The 25,769-nt window shown below is 36.8% G+C and overlaps 1 protein-coding gene across 1 annotated transcript in view; it reads right to left on the bottom strand.

Annotated features, from left to right (window-relative positions):
* Window positions 1-25,769, bottom strand: part of MET (MET proto-oncogene, receptor tyrosine kinase) — a 112,484-nt gene that overhangs the window by 19,889 nt on the left and 66,826 nt on the right. Inside the window, exons 6-15 of the mRNA XM_004741918.3 lie at window positions 20,892-21,052; window positions 19,015-19,117; window positions 18,772-18,908; window positions 17,448-17,609; window positions 16,574-16,673; window positions 12,311-12,529; window positions 5,515-5,661; window positions 3,775-3,931; window positions 3,432-3,572; window positions 673-903 (exon numbers count right to left, since the gene is read on the bottom strand). Of these exons, the coding sequence (XP_004741975.1) occupies window positions 673-903; window positions 3,432-3,572; window positions 3,775-3,931; window positions 5,515-5,661; window positions 12,311-12,529; window positions 16,574-16,673; window positions 17,448-17,609; window positions 18,772-18,908; window positions 19,015-19,117; window positions 20,892-21,052 (1,558 nt within the window). The remainder of the gene's footprint in view (window positions 1-672; window positions 904-3,431; window positions 3,573-3,774; window positions 3,932-5,514; window positions 5,662-12,310; window positions 12,530-16,573; window positions 16,674-17,447; window positions 17,610-18,771; window positions 18,909-19,014; window positions 19,118-20,891; window positions 21,053-25,769) is intronic.

The raw sequence follows: 25,769 nt of genomic DNA, 5'->3' as shown, positions 1-25,769 counted from the left end.
CCATTCAGTATCAATGGCAAAAGCTTTTTAGAAAAAAAAAAAAAAAAAAAAGAAGAACGTAGTTCATTCCCTGGCTTCTGGTTGCTTTCTTTTCCTGCTAAATATTTCCTCCAACACGGTGTATGCAAGCTGTTACTGCTGCTCTGGCTGGCTTATTACAAATATTCATCCTCTTTGTATAAAGAAATTGGAGTGCATTGTAGAGATGATATATGTTGCTTCAGATCAGGGGAATGCTATAAATTCCATCTTTTGATGCTGTCCAGCAGTGTACAAACTGCTATAAACCAGAACTTGATAGATTTAGTCACTGTTCTCAGCGTAAAGAAAGACTAGAGGAAGATATGAGTAAAAATATTGGAACTTAATGATTTTCATAGACAAATGCACCTTCCAAGAAACTATAGTTGCCATTATGAAAAAGATGAGGAAAGAATGTGATTTATTTTTCATATGTTTAGGAGATTATCAAGTTGGCTCCCTGCACAGGGGCAAATCCCCATGGATATGATTTGTAGGGCCCTCTTTCTGCAGAACAGAAATCAAGTGCACTTGTTATCACTGCCTTGTCAGCTGCTTTCACCATTGTCTAAGCTCCTAATCTGCAAAGGCAGAAGATAAAATGCTTACTGGAAAACTGTATTTAACAGAGAGTTGAGTGGAAATACTTACCTCTTCCTATGACTTCATTGAAATGCACAATCAGGCTACTTGGCCCAATCACTACGTGCTGGACTGCCTGGACCAGTTCTGGATTTAGAGCACTGAGGTCAATGTGGACAGTATTTTGCAATAATGGACTGGATATATCAGAGTCCCCACTAGTAAGCATAGGGGACAGGTCCGTCAGAGGATACTGTACTTGTCTGCATGATCCATTCTGGGATGAGTTAGGAAACTGGTCTGCAAGATAAAGCAAAGTTATTAAAAACAAAGCGAAAACTCAGTAGAGACTACAACAGGGCAACAAATTAAGTTGATAATGAAGTCTGGATTTTATAATTTAAGGAATGGTAGTTTTATCATTGAATGAGGCTAGAAAAAGGCTTTACGAAAGAATTGGGTTAATAAAAATGATAATTTGGGAAAAGGTACTGGCTTACATATACAAGAGTTGGAACAAAATGTTTATAAATTTTCTTTTAAATAAACTAAGCATTAACTTTGAAACCTTGTTTATTCTCATTTCCTTAGACATTTATCTTTTAAAATATAGCAAAAAGCCATGCTTGAGATTTATTTTTTAATATTCTATATTCTTAAGATTGGGAAGCAGCAAAAGTAGTTTGCTTTTGAGAGAATAGTGTTCATTAGTAGAATTAATTAATATTGCTCAACATCTATATGGATTTCTGGCCAAGGAAAAGTATAGTATAGTGAAATTAGAAATATATAAATGGTTAAATTTTCGGAATTGAAGGCTTTTCACATTAGTGGTAAATTCTCCCCTGCATGTTGATGACAGCAGATATAATGGGATCTCCATTCAGAGAAGCCTAGGATTGGGTTAGTGTGCCATCCCTACTGCTTAATTGAGGGACTTGGAAAGGGATCAGCATTCTTTCTACATTGATCTTTACAACCAAAACTCTCTAAGAGTCTCAGGCAAGGTTCTCTACTGTAAGATGAAGCTTTTTCATAAGAAATTATGGGGTGAAGATAAATTTCTTAGTGAGAAAGAGGGCAGAGAAGCCACCAGCTGCATTGCTCTTTCCACTGGGAATCCAAACATAACAAGGAGACGGCATCATCTCTGCAACTGATATGAAGACGGACAAGGCAGGGTGTTGAAATATATCAGTATAAAACATGGGAAGAGGCGAGAGGGTTTGGAAGGGTCCCTGTTGGCACTAAAAGATAATATAGCTTGTTTGCAAATGGCCAGGAAAATCAGAACCTGAGAGTGGGGCATAAAAAGAAAGTTGATGGTACTCTATTTTTAATCCACTGAGCCACCCAGGCTCCCCCTACTCTGACTATTCTTAACCCTGTTTAAGCATTTTTAGTATTTACCATAGTGGACAGCTTAGTTATTGTCAATTTGGCTAAAGCAGCAAATCTCAACAGTGGTTCCACAAAAGCTTTGGGGGCCACTTATAATTATAGTAACTAACTGGAGATAAGACAGATACATCCTTACAGGAAGGATGCAGAAACTCAGGTGGGCACCTGGAATGTTGGATGGGCCAGGGAAGAAAGAAGCCTAGCTGGGTGCCTGGGTTCCTTTACCAGGCTCTGTCTGCTTCCATGCTTGAAGGTTCAGTGTAGGAAAGGTAATGAAACTCAAGCTTCTCAGCAATGTTGAGAGAGGTTTGTTCAATAACAAGGTTGAAGGATTAGATTAGCTTTAAAAAGAATTACTTGTGAATTGTAATGACTCAGATTAGAGCTATTAAGTGTCAAACATAAAATATTAATAGATGTAAATTTCAAAGCTATAAACTGGGTTTGATTTGTTCATGTTGTTAAGGGCATGGATTTTCAAAGGCAAATGGAGCCATGTGGGCAAAGACAGTATTTATATGTATCTCTATAGAACTAATATAAGCTTCAAAAATTAAGAGGCAGTGAAGGTTGAAAAAGTTAAAATATGAAGTGCCTCATTGCTCTTGTACTTGTTTTGATGACCAATTTCTAGTTTTCCAGTATCTCCAACCATCTGTGACTCATTTTATTTGTCTAATGGTAAATATTCAACCAGGGAAGGGCTTGTACCTGACTCACGTCCTGGAACTTCTAAAGATAATGAAGCAGATACAATACAGACATTTTGCTTTTACCAGGAGATTTGAAGTAAAACAATGTGAAATTCTCTGGTTAACCTGACCAGTATTAGGCCTAGTGTCTTGCAAAGCAGATGGTGCTGACCACTCCTTTTTAAATGGCATAATTGAAGGTTTTTATTGGATAAGACTCAGAATATATTCAAGTCCTAGAATGTTGGTGGGTAAAAGGCTGTGTACTGACAGCTCATTGAGAATCCTTTAAAGGGATAGTAAAGGTAGAAATTAAATGCTTGAGGATTAACAGGTTAAAAAAAAAAGTATCAGTGTCCACTTATATTTAAATAAATATAAGGTTTGTATCTTAAAGATTCCTGGGTTGTTAAAGAGTGCTTCACAGTTTCTTAGCATTGAATTCAGATGATGAAGACCTTACCTTTGCAAAAATGATTTTTAAAATTAAAATTTTTGTGAAAGGAAAACTTAAAGACTTTAAAGATCTAATGCAATATGTAAACGATTCCATTTAAAAATAAGAGCCTTATAATTCTGTGTCAAATTAAATACTTCTTAGGCCAAAGAAGATGTAAATACTTCTTTTTTATTTTTATAAAAACTTATTAAGGCAAAACCAAAAATAAAAAACAATGCCACAACCCACTGAGGTATATGTATAGGTATTTCTTAGAATGATAAACTGAAATATACCTTCTGGAAAAGTAGCTCGGTAGTCTACAGATTCATTTGAAACCATTTCTGTAGTTGGGCTTACACTTCGGGCACTTACAAGCCTATCCAAATGAGGAGTGTGTACTCTTGCATCATAGCGAACTAATTCACTGCCCAGATCTTAAAACAGAGAGAGAGAAAGAGCTTGTTAAAGACTTGGCTATCATGGGTCCCAGTAGACCTTGACCCAGTAACCAGAACTCATGGGTTTGTGGATTGCATTTAAGACAACACACATGAATTGATGGCAATTTTAAATTGTAATGACTGTTTACTCGATGTAACTTTTTAAAGCAAATAGTAACAACAACAAAAAGTGCACCTTTAATTTGCTTTCTCCTTTTCAGCCACAGGAAAAGCCCAAGTAATAATAAGACTATTAATGATATTGAGATAACACCAACAATCAGTCCTGTGAAATTCTGATCTGGTTGAACAATTACTTTTCCAAGGATGGTTGAAGAAACTGCTTGCTTCCACTAAAAATGACAAATACAGAAAAACAAGAATTTAGCCATGATAAATACAACAGGTTGAATCACTCTCCTTGGACCCCAGTACTAGCTGGTTATTAATGTTCTAGAAGTGGCATAATTGCCTTCAGAGCAGTAAGATAGTCCTTAATTCTGTTTCAGTGTTCAAATAATTAAGGGCTACTGATCCCTAAAGTACTTATATGACACTTAGCTGTTTGTACTTATAACTAAGTATTAGGGATGAAAAGATAAATAAAATCCAGTTTTTGATCTTGAGGAACTAAATTATAGAAAGGGAGACAAATATATAAATAAGTGATAACACAATATGAAATGCACCTTAGAAGTATGAATAATCAGTAAGAAACAGACCACTGGACATTCACTCTATCTTGAAGGGCTAGGTAGGGGGCAGAGAAGACTTTTTATAAGAGGTAAATAATCACATGGAATAATAAAGTTGCAAAATATTTTTATTCTAGTTTTGAGACAAAGAAGAAATCTTTGAGGATCCTTCTGGCTTTAAAATGGTTTGATTTTTAGGATTTATGGTCCTTTAGAACTTCAAACTCTGATATCATGATTCAGCTTTAAATTTTAGAATATTTTTGTATTTTCTTATTTCATTACTCTCTCCCCTCCATTTTATAACTTTTTAGAAGACCTCAGGAACCCTTTAAAATTAACTCATTCTTGGATAAACAAAATGTGGTCTATCCATCTGATAGAATATTACTTAGCCTTAAAAATAATGAAGTTCTAACACATAATAGAACATGTATGAACCATGAAAACATGCTTAGTAAAATAAGCCAGACACACAAGGACAAATACTGTATGATTCCACTTATATGAAATATTTAGAATAGGCAAATTCATAAAGACAGAAAATAGATTAGAGGTTACCCAGGGCTGGGGAAGAGGAGGGAATATGATAGGATGGCTTAATGGTTCCAAGGTTCCTCTTTGGGGTGATGAAAAAATTTGAGAATTAGTGGTGATGGCTGAAGAATACTGTGAATGTAATTAATGTCATGGAATTGTACACTAAAAAACAGCTAAAATGGCAAATTTTATGATACACATACTTTGCCATAATTTAAAAAATTAATAAGGTAATACACTCAAAACCAGTGAACTGTACACTTTAAGTGTATGAGTTGTATGGTGCAACATGAAAGAAGTTAATATATAATAGTTTAAGTCCTATTTTACTTTGTTCTTGCATTTGAGGTCACTGTCAAGATCAGCAGTATGTTGGCTCTGGCCTCCTAAGAAGTGTGGGGAGGGTACACTGGGATGTGCCCTTATCCCTCCTGAGAGTTACAATAAATTTTGGCAAAAGCGGGGGATGATGGAAAGGGAGTGTGGTTAGGAAGGACTTTTGAGATCTACTCTCTGGAGCTTGGGAAGGAGACAGTGCAACAAAACCTCACTAATTCTAAAATAACAACTAAGAATCGAGGCTGAGCTGATGAGCCAAAGCCAACACACAAATGAGCTTTAATGATTTATTTTAAGCCTGCAAGTGACATAATTACACTGGCATCTTTATTTACATCATGAGAGAAATGCAGGAATCCCACCTCTATATTTAGCTCGTTGTTCAACTTCAGCAGGTCATTGGGGACCTTGCATAAAACGGCTTCAGAATCTGAGTATATAGTCTCACAGCTCTTATTTCCAACTTTTAACACTTCACCTTTAACTGCTTCAGGGTCAATATCATTTCCCTGAAAGGAAAAAAGAGGTTGTTAACACTTCCCAGTTTTTCAGGAATGCTAACAATTGTGAAAGAACATAAATATACTGCAAACATAGGCCACATTGTTTGCCAAGGCATATGATTTTATGATACTCATTTTTGTGGGATTTGGGTAGTTGCAAGAGAGCATGGCCATTTTTGGGTACTAATTAGGATTCACAGCAAAGAGCTTTTTATTATTTTTTTAGATTTACAAGTAATCTCTACAGTCAACATGGGGCTCGAACTTACAACCCTGAGATCAAGAGTTGTATGCTTCACAGACTGAGTCAGCCAAGTGCCCTTACAGCTTTTCTATACAAATCCGATTTTAGAGCAAAGGAGAGATTTTTGTTCCACACCCTTCCAGCCAATGACCTCTTACGCATAATCAGCTTGTTTTTTTTTTAAACTAGAAGAAATATCTTAAACATTTTATTTTTACAACTGACAATTCAGTATATGGTCTATCTTATTATTATATTCAGTTATATAAAGAATGAATCATTGAACACTACATCAAAAACTAACTGAACATAACCACCTTATTAATGTCTTTAGGGGGTATCAGTGGTTGGCAAAAAGGAAATACTAAGAGATTCAGTTGTTCCACTAATACTGCCTCATGCAATGACACAGAACCTTGGTTTTACTTTTAGAATCGTATTGAAAGAGCTTTCCAAAATAGTGATATCTGGGGCCCATCTCCAGAGATTCTGAACTAATTGATCTATGTTAATGTATTCCTTTTGTGTTTGAGTTGGGCAGCTTCTTTTCATCCTACCTGAGAAGCTGAATCTTACATATAAGTAAATTCATTTTTACAGAAATTCCTGTGAGATGCCATATAACTAACCTTCATTAGGATTTGAGAGCATGATTACATTATTTTGAACACTTAGTTACATGAGTATTTAAAAAAAATGCAACTAGACATACTTAGTTAATGAAGTAACTATTAGGAATTTTAAAAATACCAATATTTTGTTGAAGAAACCAATGATTAGCCTTGGGAAAGAAGTGAAAATGTAGGCACAACTTCTCATATCAAGACTTAATGAATACAGTTGTTTATTGAAAGTTAAAAGGAGAATATATCAAAACATATTACTATTTTTCTTATGGACAAAGAGCAGCCAGTAATAACAACAGTACTGCTACTGTGTTTTATGTGATCTTTAGTACTTGGCAAACTGCTTTTATGTACATTGTCTTACACGGATTTCAGTAGACTGGTAGGTCAGAAGTCATTCTGGGAAAAGAAGTTAAAAGAAAATACTTCTTTCTAAAATGAATCCGGAGTCTAAGAAAAAAAATGCATAGAGATGAACCCTATCCTTCTGTTTTTTAAATATTTCTAGAGGCAGTATGTGTATGTCATTGAACCAGGTCAGCCACACAGGGCAATTCAACATAAAAACACATAAATCTAACAGGTCACTTTGGGGCTCCAAATGACAACTTGTTGGTTAGGTCTGACGAGGGGTAAGGCACTCACTCACGTATTGGAGGGAATTCAGGGAATGACAAAGAAAAGAGATTAAAGAGTGGCAGGGCTTGATTTATGAGGGAATGACTAAAATGTGTCTTGCTTGCTTAGATGATAACCAGGGCTGGGGGAAGGGATGAACATACTGCATTTGCCTTCCAATACTCCTCCTTTTAGGCACAGGTCTCCTTGGATGTGCATAAAGGCTTCCACTAAAACAAAAACAGGCCACTCAGCTAACACCGAACCCCTTTTCATTTGTGTCTAGTAGGGAACATATAAATCGTGACATACAAGTAATTACTATCAGCTTTGTATGTGTAATTGTTTTAAAAGTTTACCACCCAAGATGTCACAAAAGGGATACGGGCCATCTACTACTATATGCAGAGGGCTCTGAATCAGAAAAAAGTAAAAATAGATAGAGGGTCCTTTTTTTTTTTTAAAGATTTTATTTATTTATTTGACAGAAATCACAAGTAGGCAGAGAGGCAGGCAGAGAGAGGGGGGAGCACTGAACAGAGAGCCCGATGTGGGGCTCAATCCCAGGACCCTGAGATCATGACCTGGGCTAAAGGCAGAGGCTTTATTTTTTTTTATTTTTATTTTTTTTAGATTTTTATTTATTTATTTGACAGAGAGAGATCACAAGTAGGCAGAGAGGCAGATGACAGAGAGATAGAGAGGAGGAAGCAGGTTCCCTGCTGAGCAGAGAGCCCGATGCAGGACTCGATCCCAGGACCCTGGGATCATGACCCGAGCCGAAGGCAGAGGTTTTAACCCACTGAGCCACCCAGGGGCCACAGATAGAGGGTACTTTTTGTCATTTAAAATAAACATATCTTTATGGAGTTGTGGGAAAAATGCATATGTTTAGGACTTTTTAAATTTACTTTTAATTTTTTAATATTAACTATTATTAAAATAGAACATATAAATTAGCTCAGTTCCCCAGTCATTAAAATGGCAATATACTCTTTTAAATAAAGCAGCGCAGGAAAAACTTTCTGGTCTTTAATCCCCAACACAAATAGAGCATTTTAGAATTATAATTATCTCATTTTATCTTGTAAGGATAGCCCCCCGAGGTAGATATTATTGTCATTCCAGCTTTATGCATTGAGAACTAAGGTTCAAGAAGGGACTAGGTCATGAGGCAAATCAAATTTCATCTGATACAAAATCTGCTTATCATTTACTCTGTGTTAGACACTATTCTAGTTACTAAGAATATAAAGGTAAACAAGAGGTTTTTCTTTTCACTGTAATGTTAAAATAAATACTTTTCTAAAGTGAAAACTAATTACTCCTAATGTGTTATATTAGGATGTCCCTTATTCCTTTCATCTCCAACTCTGGCCAGGGGTGACTCGGTGTTTCTATCCAGGATTCAGGCCTGGGGACCCATGTCTGTGCTGGTTACAGAACACAGTAGATGGTGACAGTAGGTAGAATTGGAAAACAGCATAATAGCAGGAGGGATCTTACAAGATTTCAGATATCCAGGTGGCCACAAGATTGAGTCTGGGAAAGCCAGCTAAAGCAATGAGGTGCAGGTTGGTAGAGGACCCAGAGAGGCAACAGTCCAGGGAGGTCCACAAACAGAAAGTCAGCGCGAGTTGGTGCTGATAGGGTCAGAAGGGGGAGATTTACACTTCCTCCAGAGGATATGAGTCCCTCTGTTTAGAGACTAGGCAAAAGAACCTTCACAGAAGCCTTCAAAACGGAGTTCCAGGGACGCCTGGGTGGCTTAGTTGGTTGGACGACTGCCTTCGGCTCAGGTCATGATCCCGGAGTCCCGGGATCGAGTCCCGCATCGGGCTCCCGGCTGCATGGGGAGTCTGCTTCTCCCTCTGACCTCCTCGCTCATGCTCTCTCTCACTGTCTCTCTCTCTCTCAAATAAATAAATAAAATCTTAAAAACAAACAAATAAATAAATAAATAAAATCTTAAAAAAAAAAAACAAACGGAGTTCCACAGGATATTAATAAGCATTTGCAAAAATTTGGGAAAAGCTGCATGAACGAAATTAAAATGGTTTCTTCATTGCCAGCTGGGGCACTGTAAAACTACTAATCTTCCTGCACCCCCCACCCCCACCCATTTTCCTGATTTAGCTCATTTTTCCAGACTGTACCTCTGAAGCATCGCGATGACCATATACATCAATATGCTCCAAAATAACATAAATCCCCAGGTCAGTGTCAGGTAGTCTTTGTTCCAGCATTACATACTGTACTTCTCTACCTTCCATAAAATATGCTCACGCACAAATGTCACATAATAAGATAATTATGGAAAAAAGTAGGGTTTCTTTACAAATATCTAAAAATCAATTCTGCTTAAGGAATTTAGAGCTATCTCACCTAAAAAATTGTATAGATTATATACCATACGATATATACCATATGATAGAAAATTTTGTCTGTTATGAAAGGTATTTTGGTATATATTAAATGAAAGTTGATATGAAAATCTACTGTAAAGATGAGATTTGGAATCGAGAGATGTGAGTCCTAGTCCTGCTATTTGCTCTGTAAGACAAATCACCCAAGCTTTCTAAGCCTATGTTTACTTATCTGTAAATGGGGATAATCATTACTGGACCTCTAAACCACATGGGTCCATATGAGTCTGAAATGAAATAATATACATCAAAGTACTATGTTGACTAATCTTCCAAAAATATGTGAGCTGCTATTGACATAAACATTGTGTCCTGGTGTGTACTCCAAAGGAGGTGTCTACTTTTGATGACCACTGTCCACAATTTGTCCTGACTAACTTGAAATCGTGGCCATAAACTACCTCCCACATCAATGGGATTTCTGGTTCATTCTGAGGGATAATTGATCCTTGGTCTCTGTTACATTTTTATTGATCCAAACTTGGCTGACCCTCTTGGTCATGGTGTACTGCTGACTGAGGCAATTCCCACAACTAGGGCTGGGGACTATCACAATCTCTTTTTAGCCAGGGAATTTCTGTAGGCATGGCTGATTGAGGACCATGAACTCTCGGCAATAAGGAACAACTTCTCTCTAAACACATAATTCTCTCCATAGCTTTCACTGATGGAATACAAACCTACTTCACACTCATGTTTTGAACAGTAATTGGACAAGCACAACATGAAATAAAATGGCATTCTTTCTTTTGATAAAAACAGTGCACTGCATGTCTAGAAGAGGACTTTTCTCATAAGGTTTGCTTTTGTTTCTATCCCAAGTGAGGCAGAGGTTTTAATGTGATCAACTTTAGAAACTGATAAAGGGTTAAATAGCTGTCACATAATCTTTTCTTACACCTTAGATTTCCTCATGTATAAAGAAAATGGACTATGGGAGACTGAATGATGATACCAAAATAATCCCCCTAAATCACCCTTTTCTCCCCAAACTGTCATTCTGTGACATGACAGATATTATACACTTGTTTGAGAAAAGAGTAATAGAGAAAAAAAGAAAGTGTTTTGTGTCTGTTTCCAGAGACTCCCTTGGGCCATGCTGGGAAGAGCATTGAAAGGCTGAGGATGATGTCAAATCATGTTTTTTTAGGTCCAACAATTTTGAAGGACATTGAATAATTGGTATTTAATTTACAGAAAAAGAAGTTTTCACTTCTATATAAGACTGTGCTTGGAAGGGTAGATAAAGGACCATTTATTTCTAATCCTTCCATCAGAGATAGAGGAAGAGAAATATAGAGTTTATCTGGGCGTAAAAACATTTGCAAATAAACCTTTGTTTTCATTAAGAAAAACCAAATGGAATCTTTCAAATGGCAAACACAGTAATTGTTGAAAGCAAAAGGTCACAGTAGATTAGTTTTATTGAAAAAAAAAAAGAAGTGATAAAAGCTCTTTCTCCTTTTCTAAAACTAATTAAAGAAGCAGATGAAAGAACTTTGCTGTGGTAAACATGCTGTTCACTGAAGCAGGCTTCCATTTAATTTCATGCTGGGCTTGCTTAATTATTGTGCAAAACACAATTCGAGGTGAGTAAACTTATATGAGTATGAACGTGTGCACGAATTTGGCTAAAGATAAAATCTCGTTGAAAAAGCAGAAAAACTTTAGCAGAAATGTGTTATTACTTAGATGGAGATGATCTACAGGAACATATATCTAAACAAGGATTATCCTATTACTTTGTATCTGTTCATATTTGCATTCAGGCTATCTTTCAGGGGAAAGTTCTGAATGTCTAAAACAACATAGTGAAGGGTAAGTATTTTGCTCTTTCTAGTGACGGGGCTACTGATAAAGTCTTGATGATTTTGCTGTTTTACTATTACTTGAAATAAAAATGACCGAAGTGACATAAGACAGCTGTATTCTAGTTTTTGTTTTGCCATGTCCCATCACTTGTCAAGCCACTTAACCTCTCTGCATTTGAGTGTTCTCTGTTTGCAACAGGCTGGGTTAGAAGAGATAATTTGTTATTCTCCAATTAAATTACATTTAGAGGTTACTATATTCCTACAGTAGAGGAAATCCAGCTCCATTTAGAAATCAGTTTAGAGATGACCATACCCAGATACAAAATTCTAAGTACTACAAGGAAGCACAGAACTACAACTGATGCATTTACTTACTTTCTTTTTTTTTTAATTTTATTTATTTATTTGAGAGAGAGATCACAAGTAGGCAGAGAGGCAGGTGGGCGGAGGAGGGAAGTAGGCCCCCCACTGAGCAGATAGCCCAATGCAGGGCTCTATCCCTGGACCCAGAGACCAGGACCTGAGTCAAATGCAGAGACTTAAACCCACTGAGCCATCCAGGTGCCCCATGCATTTACTTTCAAGGTTCTTACCTTTTATCTCATAATGAGCACATTTAGGTGTCCAGGGAAATGTATAACAGCAGCAGAATAATACATTACAGGCAGACTATTTAATAGATTGTGTCCCACATTTGCTACTTTTTAGTACACACACAAGAAAGAATTTTTAAATGCTTCATTAAAAAGTAGTCCATGATTATACTTAACTTTTAGTCTTATGCCAAAAAGATTTGTTTTACAGAGTTTAGATATTCGCTGATGTAGTATAAGATAATGACCCAGTACAACAATTCTATTCATACAGCTATGAAGTCAATTAAGTTCAAGTTGAAAATTTAAGAGGGCATTTTTATGCATTTCTTACCTTAATTTCCAGTACATTTTCATTGCCTATTGAGATCATCACTGGCTTTTCAAAAGGCTTAAACACAGGATTATGTACATAAATGAGATCAAAGTATTTGGAATGGATCCCATCTAACATGAAAAAGGCTTTGGTTTTCAGAGGGAGCTGCAGACTCAGCTGTTGCAGTGAAGGAGTTGTACAGCAGATTATCTCTGAATTAGAGCGATGTTGACATGCCTATAGTAAGACACAATTATCCACTGTAGACAGAAGATAGCTTGACAACATCAATAGCAACTTCCACATTTCACTGTTTTAGACAATCAATTAAAAATATGTAATATTTGAAAAAAATCAGCATTTAATTTCTTAATGTTGAAGAACACATTTCTGGTAACATGAGAGATGCAAAATTATCCTAACAACACAATCTTTAAAGGAGCACAGGGCTTCACTGGCCTGGAATAAGCTATTCTGATCTAATTGAAGATGGCTCTCCCTCCTCCATCAATTTTATTTTCCTTAAGATGACAGGACAGTCAGTCACCTGGAGGGGACTGTCTCTTTGTTTATGAAACAGAAATGGCAGCGTGAGAGCTGGACTTTGTGTGATTAGAAGTCCTTGATTCACACCATACCTCGAAAATAAGTTGTGAGAATCCAAAGCCCTTAGAAGGAGACTCAGTGTCCTCAATTAAGAATTAAGATTAAAATGTTACTCACAATGTGTGATACTACATGTTAAGAACTTTGCCAACTACTGTGCACCATACTGATGACATTATAATTAGCTATGTAGTCAGGTCATCTTATTAATGTGTTTCAAGCTATCAATTTTTGATGCCAGGTTCTGTGCAAAATACTTTATAGGCTGGTCTCATTTCATCCTCACAACAGTCCTAAGAGATAGGTACTATGATTCCCCACATTTTACAAATGAAGAAACAGCTTTTTGAGCTAATGTCAGGTCACACAACTCTGCATGGCAGAGTAGGGAACATAAATCCTAGGCCATTGGCTTAAATTCACTGCCTTAACCCTGTGCTCTATGACTTCTTACTCACTCTATATTCTATATCAGCAGATCTTTTCTTATACTATTTTACAAAGGCTCTGCTATTATTACTTCATGTGCTTTTATCTTTCACTTCAAATCTTCCCCTTTGGAATTCTGATTTATGGAAGTTTGGAAAATGTGGCTTCCTCTCGATTGTGCTTAGACTAAACCAGCAACACAAAGTGGCACATTTGAGGTTAAATGGTTGCATTTTTTCCCCCAAGGAAAAGACAAACAAGCAACAACATCCTTAGATTTCCTTTTCTTTGACAAGTAGAGTTGTAGATATAACAATTAGTTATGCCCACAATAGAAAAAGGACTCAGGATATACATAAAAAGCACAAGCAAAATTGGGTATTCTATATTTTCTTCTAAAAATAATTAAAAATAATTATTCTACATTTTAAAATGCATGTTATAAGCAGATAGAGAAAACAGATACATACAGACACATACAGACAAAATGGAAACAAAGTATTAGTTTTATGTCAAATTCATATTATAAGGCCAAAAGCTATTTATTATCATCTTGAAACATGGAAATGAATAGTTTTACTGCCAACATAATAATTCTCTATTAACAATAAAAATTTTGAAAACTATACAATAAACTGCTGGCTTCTGCGCCATATTGTGAATTAATTAATATTAATCTTGTTAAGATGATGTATTTTTATTTTATTTTTTTTAGTATTTTTTATTTTAAAAGATTTAGAATTTGTTGGACTTAAAAGTTATCATGGCTGGATCGGTATATCTAAATCAGATCTGGCCAAGAGTTTTTATTTGTTTTTTCTTTTTGTTAAAGATTTATTTATTTATTTATTTGACAGACAGAGATCACAAGTAGGCACAGAGGCAGGCAGAGAGAGAGAGGAGGAAGCAAGCTCCCTGCTGAGCAGAGAGCCCAATGTGGGGCTCGATCCCAGGACCCTGGGATCATGACCTGAGCTGAAGGCAGAGGCTTTAACCCACTAAGCCACCCGGCCCCCCCAAGAGTTTTTATTTGTTAAATAATAAATGGGTTCATGGTCATGGTCAGCTTCAAATTCTATAAGCACCAAGAAACACACAGTTCTTTATAAGGAATTTTCCAAACAATAGTCAAATTGAATTGTTCATTCTCACCTAATTCTAATATATTCTTCTATTGTGATAATACATTTGTGGTGAAAACAAGAGAAGTTTACATTTCCAGATACGTAGAGGTAAGATTTTTATCTTCTATCACTGTTTGAATCTTCCTTGGGTTATGGAACTCATGTTTAACATCTAGGAGGTTTTTAAAGAAATGTTTGATTACAAATGAATGAATAAAGCCAAAAGGTGTCTACATGTCATCATAATGGTTATGAGGGAGAAGGAAATTTAGCTATAATTTTAATAACTTGGGCTCAGCATGATTAAATAATAATTTCTCAGATTTCTAGATAGTCACATGCCAACACCAAAAAGGGTACTCTTATTTTGTTAATGAAAAATTGTTCTGTTTAGCTGTGGAGAAGTGATACTCTTTAAACTAATAGCAGTGGTGTTCTAACTTTATTTGTGGCCATGTGTGGGGATTGGTTTTAAAGCTCTCTACTTCATCCGGTAACTCCCTGGAGTACAATCTCGCAGGAATATGATAAAAATCTAATAATACTCTTTAGAGGTGATGCAATATGGCTGATAGAGAAGGTCAGGAAAAATCTCATTGGAGATGACCTTATTGTTTGGTGATTTGGCTTGACATTTTTAGCCCCAAATTGGTTTTTGTAATTAAAGAACACTGTGGCCTTAGTCTTCAAGAAATATTGGATGGAGAATCTAAAAGAAAGTGCTTTAATTCAATCTATCACCTGCCCAATTGAGACCCTGCTTGAAAGGGGGCACTTAGAACTTTCATTTTTAGTTGAGTGCACAAGTCCAACTAGATTATGGTATTTTATATTAGAGAAAAACATCAACAAAAATATGAAATCCTTGTAAATAACTCCAACCTTCCTAAAGTCTAAACTAAAATTACCATTTCAATGTAATCTATATAAATTGTTAGGCCACAAGATAGGTCAATCACTTTTAAGGAGGCCTTCGTTTAATTTTAATCAACTTTGCAAATAAAAGAAGGGAAGGTAGAGAAATACCAAATAACATACACTCTAGGACATCAGTCTTCTAATGGTCTTTCTCATTATTTGATAACATGCTAACAAAGGGACAAGAAGAACAATAACAACACTGGGATGTAAGATGTGTGCTGCCATTTAGAAAAACAAGGATGCTGCAGCAAGATTAAAGCAAAAGAGCAATGTTCTTTGGTACCTTTAAAAAAGGGAGAGAAGAATTCTATGGACTGAATGTTTGTGCCCCTCTCAAAGTCACATGTTGTAACCCTAATCCTCAGCACGATGGTATTTGGAGATGGGGCCTCAGGAAGGTCATTAGGTTATAAGAATTGAGTGCTTATGGAGTTAGTGCCCTTATAAGAAGAGATTCAAGGGGCACCTGGGTGGCTCAGTGAGTTAAGCATCTGACTTTGGCTCAGGTCATGATCTCAGGGTCCTGGAACTGAGCCTCTCTTGGGCTCCCCACTTAGCAGGGATTGCTTTCCTCCTGTGCCCCTCCTTCTCCCCACCCCCCTGGTTATGTGTAGGCGTGCTCTCTTGCTCTTTCTTTCCTCTCTCTCTCAAATATTAACAAAAAAAAATAGAAGAGACCCAAGAGAGCTTGCTTCTCTTTCTCTTTCTGCCATGTGAGGATGTAATCCCAAGGTGGTCTTCTGCAAATCAGAAACCATGCCCTCACCAGACACCTGGATCTGCTGGTACCTTGATCTTACACTTCCCAACTTCCAGAACTGCGAGAAATAAATGTTTGTTGTTTAACATTTATTGTTAAACACCCAGTCTACGGTATTTCTGTTATAGCATCCTGAACTAAGACAAGGAATGACGAAGTTTCTATCTGTATCAACTATCTTTAAAAACACTGTCTCAAGTTGGTAATCATCATTTGTGTCTAGCATTGTATGAGTGTGTGTGTGTGTGTGTGTGTGCATTTTATGTTTGCCTGAGGCAAGATAATTTTAGTTGTTTTATAAAATATACTGTTGGATCTGTGTTGCAAGGAAGGTAACTAGCAAAATTAAAAGCAAAACCCGAATGTCCTATATACCCAGAAAGCTAGTGGTAAAAGCAGGGATGCAGAGTTTTAAGCACAACCATCTCTCAAAGCACTTACCACTGTAAAGTTCCTTCTTGCTTCATGTACATTTATTCCCATCCTCAGGACACTAACTGAATGCAAGTTTTTTCCAATAGCTGTTATTGTGCTCCCACCACTGGCAAAATAAAATAGAAAAACAGTAATATTGAGAAGTCCTTTCTCTACCAAGTATTTTAAGAAAGAAGTTAAATTATAGCCCATGTAGTGACTGAAATTTACAGTCACAACCAAAGTCACATGGAAGTTCTGTGGTAACTATTTTTTTGGAAACAAAGTTATTGAACTTGAAAATATATTTTAAAATTTCTATTTTATAAGTTGAAGAAATGTATTTTTCTTTTACTCACAAAATATACAAAAGAAATATTTTTTCTCTTTTAAAAATAAATCCAAATGAAATGAACTTAATTATTATTAGACAGAATTGATGGAAACAAGGCAGACTGAACTGGGCCCAAAGAAATACTTATTCAAAGGAAGTCTGGTATGGGAGAAGGTTGTGTCCAAAGTAGGCAGAGCAAAAATACACTGAAGAATGGAGGGAAAAAAGGTAACTCCTCTTTTGGGCACTAAAGTTAGTACAGACTTGATATGTACATAATGTAATTACATAAATACTAAGGTGTCACATTAAACTGTTGCACTGAACTCCATTTAACATGTAATAGAGTAGGATAAAAAGTTTCTTGGCATGAACCTAGCAATGATAAAGTCAAATTGTACTCAGAACCTGAATGTAGTTTTCACTCCTGAATTAGAAAGGTGGCCTTTAAAAGAAATGCAACTGCATCAAAGCTAGAGATAAAACTGCAATTCCTCTTGACTATTTGACAGACAAATCATTCTTATGTTCATTATTTTCTTATACTCATCAGAAGCTTTTACTTACCTAATAAAAGATTTGGTTGGATGAATTGCATAGACAATGGGGTCTTCCTGGTAACTGAAGCTGTTCATCTCTCGGTTGGCTAAGTCAATTTTCAATTTAATGGGAAACTCAGTTGGAGTGGTTTGAGCTGGGGTATAACATTCGAGAATACTATCTGACACACTGAACAAAAAAATTAAGAAAATTGACCTTAGCTGTTAGATGCACATATTTTAGAATTATATGCATAAATCAAAAGTGTATCACTCAATGGCTCCTAAATGAGAATTTCCAGATGTGTTAAGAAAAAAGTTCTTTTTTGGGACGCCTGGGTGGCTCAGTTGGTTAAGCAGCTGCCTTCGGCTCAGGTCATGATCCCAGCGTCCTGGGATCGAGTCCCACATCGGGCTCCTTGCTCAGCAGGGAGCCTGCTTCTCTCCCTCTGCCTCTGCCTGCCACTCTGCTCTCGCTTCTCTCTCTATGACAAATAAATAAATAAAATCTTTAAAAAAAAAAAAAGAAAAAAGTTCTTTTTTTATTTTTAAAGATTTTATTTATTTATTTGACAGAGAGAGATCACAAGTAGGCAGAGCAGCAGGCACAGAGAGAGGGGGAAGCAGGCTCCCTTTGAGCAGAGAGCCTGATGCGATGCGCGGCTGGATCCCAGCACCCTGAGATCATGACCTGAGTGGAATCATGACCTAACCAGAATCATGACCTAAGCGGAATCATGACCTGAGCTGAAGGCAGAGGCTTAACCCACTGAGCCAAACAAAGGCCTCCCAAAAAGCTCTTTCTAATGTAGCCTATTTACATTTGACTGGATCCCAACCTGAACCTTGTTGTAGACAAACCATCTATGACTTCAAAACATTTGGGATTTTAAGCAATTTTTAAAGTATCTTTTTGATATTTGATTAAACTGAGTTCTTTCATCTCTAAGAATCAGAAACCCAACTTCCCTCTAGACCCAAGCTCCCTCACGTTTCTCACGTCCCCAAAGTGATTTAGCCAAATTGTAAATCTTGATGGAAATGTTTAATTTACTGTCAATTATCAGAATCTCACAGCTCATAGCATAGCCAGAATAATAAGACGTAAAACTAGAGAAGGTAGATGGGAAGACAAACTTAAAAAGTGGAATTAATCAACACAAGGGAAGGGTAGAAAGATCAGCAAAAAGGTAGATGGATATGGGAAGGAGGAAGTTTTGTCAGTAGGGGAGTAAATAATATACATCTTGATTTTCCTCCTCACACACACAAAAAGAACAATCTTTTCTTGATTTGTTAGGTGTAGATACTAATCCTATTTGATTGATGCAACAAAAAATAATTTACAATACCTTTTTAAAGTACATGTTTCTCCACCAATTGAAATGTGTCTAGAATTCCCACTGTTCAGGTACTTTCCATTTAAAGTTAGCAAGGTGCCACCAGTCTTAGGTCCGTAACTTGGAGAAATACTTGTTATTATAGGATCCTGAAAAGGAAATAAAAACAAAACAAAGTAACTTGTTAATTTTATGACTCTAAATAGATTAAGTAACAAATATCCTATGTTCTCAAGAATTAGTGCTTCGACTTACCACATAGGAAAATTTACTGTATTGTGCTGTCCCTCGACCATTTGCAATAATTATAGATATATTGAAATGCTCATTCACTGCAGGACCAACTGTGCATTTCAGCCTGAAAAAAACCCCAAAGTTTAATATGTTGCAAGTCCAAAGGCATTTTCTGGTTTGGCTGTTTTATGTGAAGAAACATTAACTATAAATTGTGAGCTGGCTAATCTGAATAGCAAGCAGAGTTTTGTGGTAAGCATTAGGGCTAAATATCATATATTTCCATTTCTGTACTATTACACGTCACATAGGCAACACAGGAACTGTTAAACCTCATCAATATAGACTTCTCCAATAGAAAAATTCATAATAATCTAAGTTGAAACCTCTAAAATTATAGGCATAATGTTTGGGATACTTAAGATAAAGAAATATTTCAATACCATATGAAACAATGGGCTAATTATAAATAAACCAAATCTCTTCATTAAAGTATGTCAACAGTACATTTCTATGGTTACACATGTCATCTTAAAAATAGTGAAGTTGTAACAGACTTTCCACAGGATTATTTTTGAATTAATAATCTTAATAGTCCTCAGAGTGTATAAATGTGATTTGTTTTATTAAGCAAATTTTTAAAAAAGAGAATGAATTATGTCTTACTTTTACAGGTTCTAACATATAAAACAAGGAATAAGGACTCACAAGGAAGATTTCTAGAAAGAATTTGTTTACCCTTTAGCCTAAACACGTACAACATTAATTGATGTTTTGGTCTTGGTAAATGAGTACATTTAGACCTCTGTGTGATCCTGGAAGGAATTCTACAAAGCATAAAATAAACACTTGATATAAGAGGTTCAACCATAAAGCTTGAAATGTTTGGCTGTTATTACTACTACCTGATAACTAAAAATTTCCAGATCCTCCATTCAGTATGGGATTTACATTTGATAGAAGGCGAATGGAGAAAATGATAGAACAAGCGCACCCCCTGAATCAGGAGAGCGGAGTCTGAAGGCCTGTTAAGTTCTCACTCTCTGGGTTGCCTCTGCTAAACAAAACTCCACCTCTTTTTTTTTTTTTTTCTTTTTAAAGATTTATTGATTTATTTGTCAGAGTGAGAGAGCACAAGCAGGGGGAGTGGCAAGCAGAGGGAGAAATAGGCTCTCTCCTTAGCAAGGTCCCTGATGTGGGGCTCATTCCCAGGACTCTGGGATCATGACCTGAGCCAAAGGCAGATAGATGCTCAACTGGCTGAACCACCCAGGCGCCCCTGCATTCCACCTTTCTGAACTTCAGACAATACCTTTGTAAAATCCGTATGGTATTGCTATCTTCTGGGATGAATGGCTAAATGAGATACTCTCCTTACATTATAATACCAATAAATATCAGCTGAATATAAATTTAGATGCATCAAAAAAAGAAAGAAAGAAGTCTCAAAAATGTGACTGAGCTGTTTTACTACATTTCTGAGGTTTTGAAAGTAAATTTAGAAGAGAGGGTCTTTATTGAGCTCTTTTACTGATTTTTATAGAAAAAGCCATTGGAGTTTCTGTATTTGAAGACTTTAAAGATGGAGCAACTTCGCCCAGTACTGTTCTTTCAAATCTACCCAAACTATTTCTAAAGAAATGTTACAAAAATGGCTGAAAAATTCCCTGATGCTGCACCCTTCTTCTTTTTACCTAGGTAATGTCACCTTTCTCCTTTTTAAATCCTGGTAAGTAAACAGGATTAAGAACAAAAACAGTTCTGCAAGTGAAGTTAGAGGGCCAAGACTCTTTCTGATTCAAGATGTGGACTTTTGGGACAGTCTTTATAAGCATTCATTCTAAAATACAACCTGTTTTTTCCAACCACACCCCAGAAAAACATTTTTAGATCCTTACATATTTGTTGTGCTCTCACTTAAGGTCAAGGTGCAGCTCTCATTTCCAAGGAGAACTTTGGTTTTCTTTAAATCAAATTTATTATTCCTCCTGAATCCGAAGTCCCAGCCACATATGGTCAGCATCGTCCCTCCTTCCAAGGGTGCGCTAGTTGGGAAAACCTACAAGGACAACCGAGAACTTTAAAAAAAACTCAAGACATTATTTTTTGTTTGTGTGCAAAACAAACACAACATGTATTCTCACTGAAATTTTTCTATTCTGCCACTGTCTTTTTTTTTTTTTTAAAGATTTTATCTATTTATTTGTCAGAGAGAGAGCAGAAGAACAGAGAGCAGCAGGCAGAAGAGGCAGAAAGAGAAGCAAGCAGGCTCCCCACCAAGCAAGGAGCCAGATGTGGGACTTGATCCCAGAACCCTGGGATCATGACCTGAGCTGAAGGCAAATACTTAACCAACCGAGCCACCCAGGCATCCCTCTGCCACTGTCTTAAATAAATCTCCACTGCAGGAAAAAGGGTCACAAATTTCACAGATGCTGGAACAAATATTAAAACTTTCTAAGATGTGCTGATGAAATAAGTTGTTTTCAGGAGATTCACAGATGGGAGAGAGAGCAGATTCAACCGGGGTGGAAATGAAGGGCCTTCTTGGGCCACTCTGAAGTGAATTCAGATGGTAATCTTCTAGGGTGGAGTAGACAGTTTGAGCCCAGACTCGTACATTCTTGTAACTCTCATTATAACTCTTTCATGGGCCTCCAGTTCAAACTCTGATCAAAAATCTTTCAAGGGCCCTAGAAATCAAGCACCAATATATGTCTCTTTCTGTGCATAAGCTGGGTGTTTGCTACAATCTTATGCTACAGTATTCCCCAATGAGAGAAGTAAAAATACCTCTTGGTATCCAGTGTTTTCACAGTTGCTTCAACAGCTATCACAATACCGGACACATAGATGGTATTCAATATACATCTACCATTCCCTCATTCATTATAAATCATCTACTACATGCCAAGCACTAACAAATGAATAAATGAATCTATTTCTTTGTACTTGTTAATTCATATTTATTACCGATCTGGGATTTCCTTTCTTTCTTTAAATGTGGTCACCGTTTGATATATACCAGCTGGTTAGCTGACACACCCAGCTTTTAAAAAATTACATAATTTTAAATAAATACATATAATATATAATTTCTATTAGAAATAGATAATTAAAAAAACTAGAAAGAGCCCCAAATGTGATCTTTATTGCAGCAATGTTTCTAATTATCTCTCTTGGCACTATTTTACATCTCATTTCTAGGGCTGATTCTTTTCTGCCCCATGTTCAATGTTAAATAAATAGGTTCATTTTTCTATTGCAGGCTTACTTTTGGTGTGTTGAAAGTAAAATGTGAGCTCATTAATAAAATTTTAGCAAGTGTGACATAAGATAGCAGTAGGTTCTTATGAAGTCTATAAGACAACTCTCCTTAGGCTAAAACTATTAAAACAAAACAAATTTCCAAGTTAAAAATAAGCTTCTCTTCAGCAGCTTTGTCACAATTGAGAAAGGAAATGCTCTTTGGGGGGGAGGGGCATATTGTAAATTGTGCTGTAAAGTACAATGGTGGGAAAACATAGCATCACCATAGAGGCAACTCAAAAACCAGTAAGGGTGTTTGCTAAAGGCCAGTTAGTAAAAGTCCAAAAGTGATTCTTTTACAATTTAAAAGGGCTTTTAGCAAAATTCAAATTTGTAAACGTTTTCACTCATCCCAAGTAAACAATTGCAAATCAAAGTTTTAACTTACCCTTGCTACTAAATCCAGTTAAAGTCTTAGTTTAATGCTTTTATGATAGCTATTTTATGCGTAAAATCCATTACACACTTGTGCTGTCCATGAAAACTTACCTTGTCCATGTCTAGGCAAAGGAGAACTGGTCGAGAAAAAAAATGCCTGTTTATTACTATGTTAGAAATCCAGTAGGAGAGAGAGCCGGCATCTAACCCTCCCCACTCTCTTCAGCCTGAGGCAGCACACAGCTGACTTTCCCTCCTTTCAGGAGGAGATACCCCATCCCCTAAGGCTGATGTTGGCCCGATTCTGCCCCTTAGATTCCCCCTTTCTATGTAAAAATTGAAGTCTGTCACTCTACAGACATCAACACTTTCTACAGAAGGCAAATGGATTGGGTGATTATTTGAGAAAAGACTCGGAGAGTTGTCCCGTTGGTGTGCAGGCAGCAGAAATGGAGATTATAAAACCTTTGCTAGTCGGTTGGTCAGGATTCAAAAGTGCAGCTCAACTTAGCTTTCCTCCCTGGGCTGAGATATTAGAGGAGGGCATTGGAACATTTCCCCCTTAGCTTGTGGGGTAATGTTCACTCTTCCAGGGGAAAAGGAAGGAAGCGGTTTTGGACAACACACCCTCGGATAAACCAACAATGAGCTGGCAAACTCTGAGTTATCCTGAGGGGAGGGAAACTTTGTGGGAAGGAAATGAGTGTCCGGTATAAAGCCACAGAGGCCAGGTCTCCCACCTGTCTGGATAGGGGAGAAACAGCTACCAAAGCAATTAGCACACTTTCACAGGTGAAAATGATTTAAATGATCACATTTTCAAAACCCACCAAGATAATACATGAGAACGCTAAAACAACAATAAACCCTCCCTGGAAAATTAGAATTTGCCTCTTAAGTAGTTAAAAAAGTTATAAATATATTGGTGGTTGGCTGAATAACACCCCTACTCCCACTCTGCCCCATAAGATATCACTGTTGCTTCTTATCTGAGTCTTCCAATCAATTAATAAATCATTTTATTGTCTCACTGGGACTGAATTCAATCCTACAAGATATGACAATTTTATCTTAATAAATTCAGAACACATTGGAGAGTGCTCTTCCTTTTCTGAAGCATTTCTCATTGCTCTTTAAGTATGAGATCAGATAACATGTTTGAAACAAAATAATGGGCTTTCAATCCTGAAATCTCTCTTACGTGGAATTGCAAAGAATTTCAGCCACTGAACATCATGTACCTTGCAAAGTAGGTTAATTCACATTTACTGGAAAGTGAAACTATACACTAGTTGGGTTTTGTGCCTATAGTGTTTAAGACAGATAAGAAATAGATGAATAATCTGTCTTATTTTTTGCAGTAAGAATGCTAACTGTTACGGTCTAGTGCAGCATGAAATCTTCCTAACAACTATGAACCGAAAGGGATTTATGGACTCAGCTGCACTACTTTCCTCCTAACTGTGCAGCCCAAGCCTCACTGACTCGTGCACAATGCAATGCAACCTTTTAAATTCACCAACTACAGAAAGTTAGGAAAGGTGAGAACAGAGGGAGATTTAATACTGTGAGAGATTCTCTGGTTCCAGAAAATCCTAAAGTATTTGGTTGTCTTTAAAAAACCATTTTAATATGGCTTTCATAAATAACAGAAGGAAGTATATTGGTCAAATTAAATGTTCCATTTGTACAGGCTCTAAACCTTCCCTGTATTTAAAACACAAGTTTAGCTATTTTTGAAATAAAATTGTTGTGATTCAATTCAATGTATAACACCCCCCCCCACACACACATACACACATGTACTCTCCCCATATCTCTTTCACGGAATTTCTGAGTTCAGATTTCTAGTGTCTCAAATTGCCAAGGCTGTGTTTAAAAAAGTATAAAATTGCACATGGTTTTAAAAATATACTAAACCAAAAAAAGTGTGCATACTACCACAGTATAGATTTAAGTTTTCTTACTATCTTCCAATCAAGCTAAATCTTAACCACTGTGTTTCACCTAACAGAAAATGATTTAAAATCCAGTCACCCTGCACAAATCTTGCCCCAAACCGTAACTAAATGAAAACAGCCATGCGCTTGGGGGGCGGTTCTTGTTCTGACTTGCACACTTTGTTTACTTGGGCTTGAACCAGGCGACCAAGACCTTTAATTTGAGTCTTTCACAAGAATCATTTACTAAAGTCCAACTGTTCTATACGTGAGCAGGGAAGGTACATACTGTGTCTTCATAGGGAATTATTTTCAAGCAAAAATGCATTTGGATTGAGACATTTAAAAAATTGCCATGGAGATTTTCACAGTACTGGCTATCTGCTTAAATGAATAAGGCAGCAGAGAGTTGGAATAAGCGCGGCCACAATGCCATGACTGGGCTCACTGCTAGAAGCTGAGTTCTCCAATAGGAGGAGGCACTTTTTTCTTGTTCAGACCACACTTCCTTAATGTCTAGAAGAGTGCAGCTATATGGTATGCAGTTAATAAATATTTTTGGAATGAATTAAAGAATGAAGTGGCTCACAGAGTATAGATGTTAGCATTAGTAATCAGTTGCACCTACACTGTTCTTCCAGAAACTCTGAGAGAAGGCACATAGCCACCATGGGTGTTCACCGTCCACCTGCCTCCTACACTGGCCTGTGAAGTAACCTCTAGCCTTATGTGTGATGAGACAAGGTCACCATCCATACATAGAGAGGAAGAAATCTTCTGCCCTTGCTGCCACAGCATGGCATCCCTAGCTTGCATGGTTCAGCTTAAGAGTCTGGGTTGTGCCATGAGCAGATCTATGTGTGCCTGAGGCTCATGTTTGGGCACCTGGTAGATTAAGTGGGTGGTGAGCAATCACTGAGTCAGATTTGGTCAGGAGGGAAAATGTCCCAGGGTGAGGAAATGGGAAGCAAAGTTGCTCAGCAGCCACCACTCTTTTATTCACAAAGCACTAAGGGAGAGCAACTGGCTCAAGGAGAGAACTACTTAGTGAGTATAAAGCAAGTATTTCAGGTACAGGACTCAAGTATGTCACCCGGAAGGAAAACCTTGGAAAAAGATGGTGCTTTTGCTGATGTCTCACAGCTAAAT

This window comes from Mustela putorius, unplaced genomic scaffold, assembly GCF_011764305.1.
Source record: "Mustela putorius furo isolate JIRA1106 unplaced genomic scaffold, ASM1176430v1.1 tig00003845_pilon_pilon_pilon, whole genome shotgun sequence".
NCBI lineage: Eukaryota > Metazoa > Chordata > Mammalia > Carnivora > Mustelidae > Mustela > Mustela putorius.
The sequence above is the reverse complement of the archived record's forward strand: the minus strand, read 5'-3'. Positions and strand labels throughout refer to the sequence as shown.